The sequence below is a fragment of the Coffea eugenioides genome, unplaced genomic scaffold (genome assembly GCF_003713205.1).
Source record: "Coffea eugenioides isolate CCC68of unplaced genomic scaffold, Ceug_1.0 ScVebR1_483;HRSCAF=1168, whole genome shotgun sequence".
NCBI classification, from domain to species: domain Eukaryota; kingdom Viridiplantae; phylum Streptophyta; class Magnoliopsida; order Gentianales; family Rubiaceae; genus Coffea; species Coffea eugenioides.
In genome coordinates this window covers 36,058-39,315 of record NW_020864324.1, presented here as the reverse complement: position 1 = coordinate 39,315, position 3,258 = coordinate 36,058, and the positions used below count along the sequence as shown (strand labels likewise).

General features: G+C 35.4%; 1 protein-coding gene across 1 annotated transcript; it reads right to left on the bottom strand.

The window, feature by feature from the left end:
- Positions 1–1,599: 1,599 nt before the first annotated feature.
- LOC113758327 (deacetylvindoline O-acetyltransferase-like) lies at positions 1,600–3,015 on the bottom strand. The gene has a single exon (XM_027301243.1). It carries the CDS (start codon positions 2,929–2,931, stop codon positions 1,600–1,602), a length of 1,332 nt encoding a protein of 443 aa, XP_027157044.1. The 5' UTR covers positions 2,932–3,015.
- Between the last annotated feature and the right edge of the window lie 243 nt (positions 3,016–3,258).

Here is a 3,258-nt window from a genome sequence, read left to right as displayed (position 1 = left end):
GAAAAAAATAGAAAAATAGAAAAAAAGGGCCAAACTCTTCTTTCCTTGTTCTTTGTTTTTTAGATGACCAAATTTTAATTTGCCTAAAACGAAAAGGCCCACATTAAATTAAAAGGAAAACCTTGAAAATTTTAGAAATTGCAGATTAAATTTATATATATATATACTCCCTCCGTCCCATAAAATTTGTCGCTGTTGATACAACGTGCAATTTATGTATAGCGATATTAGTAGAAAAAAGAATTTTTACTTTCCTTTTTTATCCTTAATGGCGGGTCATCTTTTATTTGTTGTATTGATAATTGTAAGGAATAAGTGGTGGACCACATGAAAGGTAGAGATAAAAATTTATTGAAAAAAGTGGATTAACTTATCTAACATGACAATTCATTTGGGATAAGAAAAAGTGACAAACATGACAAATTTTATGGGACAGAAGGAGTGTATCAAAGACATTCTCATCTCAAATTGAAAATTCAAGTTATATCGAAATTGCACTTCAAAAACATTGTTATTTTAATGGGTTATATGATATTTTGAAATAGTTTTGTGATCTCTAGCATACTTTACTCTTGATTCAACTTTGAGATGAAAATGACAATACCCTCATAATTGACAAAAAAATTGCAGCAGAAATTAAAAGATATTAAACACAAGCTCTTGGGATGGTGGGCTAGAGAATGGGGTCAAATCCCTTCCCCTCTAGCTGGTCAGGGGATTGATCATGGATACAAAAGAATTTAATAGATATTTTAAGAAAAATAAAAAAGTTTATTGAGTTAATCTTTTATATATATATATATATATATGTTAGTAGTGTATATACTATTACGATTGAATGTATGAGACATAAGTAGAATTTGAATTTCAAATTTAAATTCAAATGAATTGTCATACATCCAATGATGATGGTAGTCATGAAATATCTTACAGGTAATTTATTTCCTAACCTTTAGTGCCCTCATTTCCCTATACATTATTTTGTAAAGTGTCGAATTAATTAATTAGGTACACCCTAAGGCAAAATTAACACAAAATCAAACTATAGTGCTTCAGACCCATTGAATTCTATTTCGACATATAAATTTCAAAATTCAAAACCTGCAATGCCTGCTCTCTTCGTTTCTAAAGTGCGGCCATGTACTCTAAACTTGCAAAAAATGGCAGAGAAAGATGACAAACAAACTTCAAGTCGTAGCAGAAAGGTTTAAACTACTTGCATCTAACTAAGGAACGACATAATACTTGAAAATAATATTGGTATCAAATCCAATATAGAATCATCTAATTTTATTTATGCTATTCAAGTAAAACAACATGAACTTTGCCACAAATTTGATAGTCTTTTTTTTTTTTTTTCATTTCAAAGGTTCAAATAGCTCAACTAAGCAGACATGGAGCAATGTCTATGTAATTTAACTGTAGATATGTTGACAACATAAAGAGAAATAACTCAAGTCACCCTTGAGGAGATTAGAAGCTGTGAGTATGCACGGCAGCAACTCAGGAGTACCAGATTGCGATATGCTGATACATAATATATGAATGCTTATCATAGTTATAAGTATTTCGTTTTCCTGTTGTAATGCTTGGACATGTTTAAGCATCCAAAGAGGCATAAGCAAGCAGCACGTCATTTTCTTCCAAGACTGACACGTCCAACTCAGAATCTTTTAGTTTAACATGTGCATATATTCCATTACCATCTTCCATGTCTATTAATATCAACATGTTGAGCCCTGAAGTGGTTGCTGGGTATACCAGCGAAGGTGTTCCCCAGCCAAAATCAACGCCATAAAATGGAAACCTACACCAGCTTGAGCACGCGTAGAAGTCAGAGTTGTATGTTTCAATTGCTGCAGTCAGCGGTGCTGAATGGGATGCTTCTAGCTTACTAGTAATGGCATTGATGTTTTCTGTGCACTCCTTGCATACTTTTGTTTTCCCTTCCCTTATTTTATTAATTAACTCTGGTAATTTAACTTCAGCATTGTTGTCAACTGATGTCAGGAAGTAGGTAAAAAAATTCCCAACTGAATTTTGTGGAAGTGGAGGGACAATTATTTGTCGAAAATTCACAGGATGCCCGAAGATTGATTGGCGGATGTGTGATCCCGAGTTTGCCTTTGATGCTGCAGATATAAAACAACTGTAAAGTAGGGCTGACACAACTTCAAACCGAGTAGGGTTTTCTACTCCTGAGTTAAGAGCAACAGCCTTGAGTTCTCCAATTTTAGAAGCATGGAACGCCAACATCCTTTTCACGTGCTTCCCTTGATTTAACTTAGGAGGAGATGGTTTTGGAAATTGCTGACCGTCAACAGGGGGGAACAGAGAAGCTCCATGAAGATGAGGAGATGGGATGTCACTCGTTTGACGAGCAATTGCTGCCCAATCATTCATGAAAGTTGATACGCTGGATGCATCAGCAATCCTGTGATTTATGGACACACTCAATACTATGCCTCCACAGTTGAAAGAACTGAGCTGAACAAATACTAGGCTATGATGATTCGCTAGGGCCGGCCCGGAGAATAGAGATCTAGCAAAGATAAGATCTTCCATTTTTTCAGAACTTGAACTTAATTGCTTGCGAATCTCAGACACTCGACAATTAATTCGGCCTTCAGTAAATTGAGCACCCATGTCGTTGCAATCAATCATATAGCCGTTTTTCATCAGCCTTCCGGCGAAAGGGTAATACTGGGCAAGAGTTTTTGAGAGAGAACTTTTAAGCAGTTGTGATATTTCATTGGCAAGCCAACGAGTTCCCTTAATATTAGGATAGAAGAAAGCCACCCGGATCAGAACATATGGTGAGATTCCTTGATCGAACAATGAGAGCTTGTGGTATCTCAAAGAAGGAGGAGTAGGTGAGGAAGGCTTGATGAATGTTTCAGAAATTATCTCAAACTGCAGCGAGGCATCCATCCTGATGAATATTTGCTTGAATGAAGGCCTATATGTCTTATCAATAAGCTTGTGCTGGCTTTGCTAACCTATTACCCTTTTATAGTGTGGTGAACAATGGCATTGTATTTTTGGTATTAACCTAAAATACCTGTACTTGGAAAAGTTACACATCTCTTAGTACACTGTCTTCCGAAATACCAATTTCTTTTAAAGTCTCTCCCTATGGTACAATTGTTTTACAGTCACTAAAATACAAAATTCATCATTACTTGAATAAGAAATGATTTTAGAGTGCTTAAGCAAATCAAACTCAATTGCATTTAGCGAAAAAGGACCTCATCATAG

Excerpts from the sequence above, each read along its gene's own strand:
- LOC113758327 (XM_027301243.1), bottom strand. The coding sequence starts at position 2,931 with ATGGATGCCTCGCTGCAGTTTGAGATAATTTCTGAAACATTCATCAAG.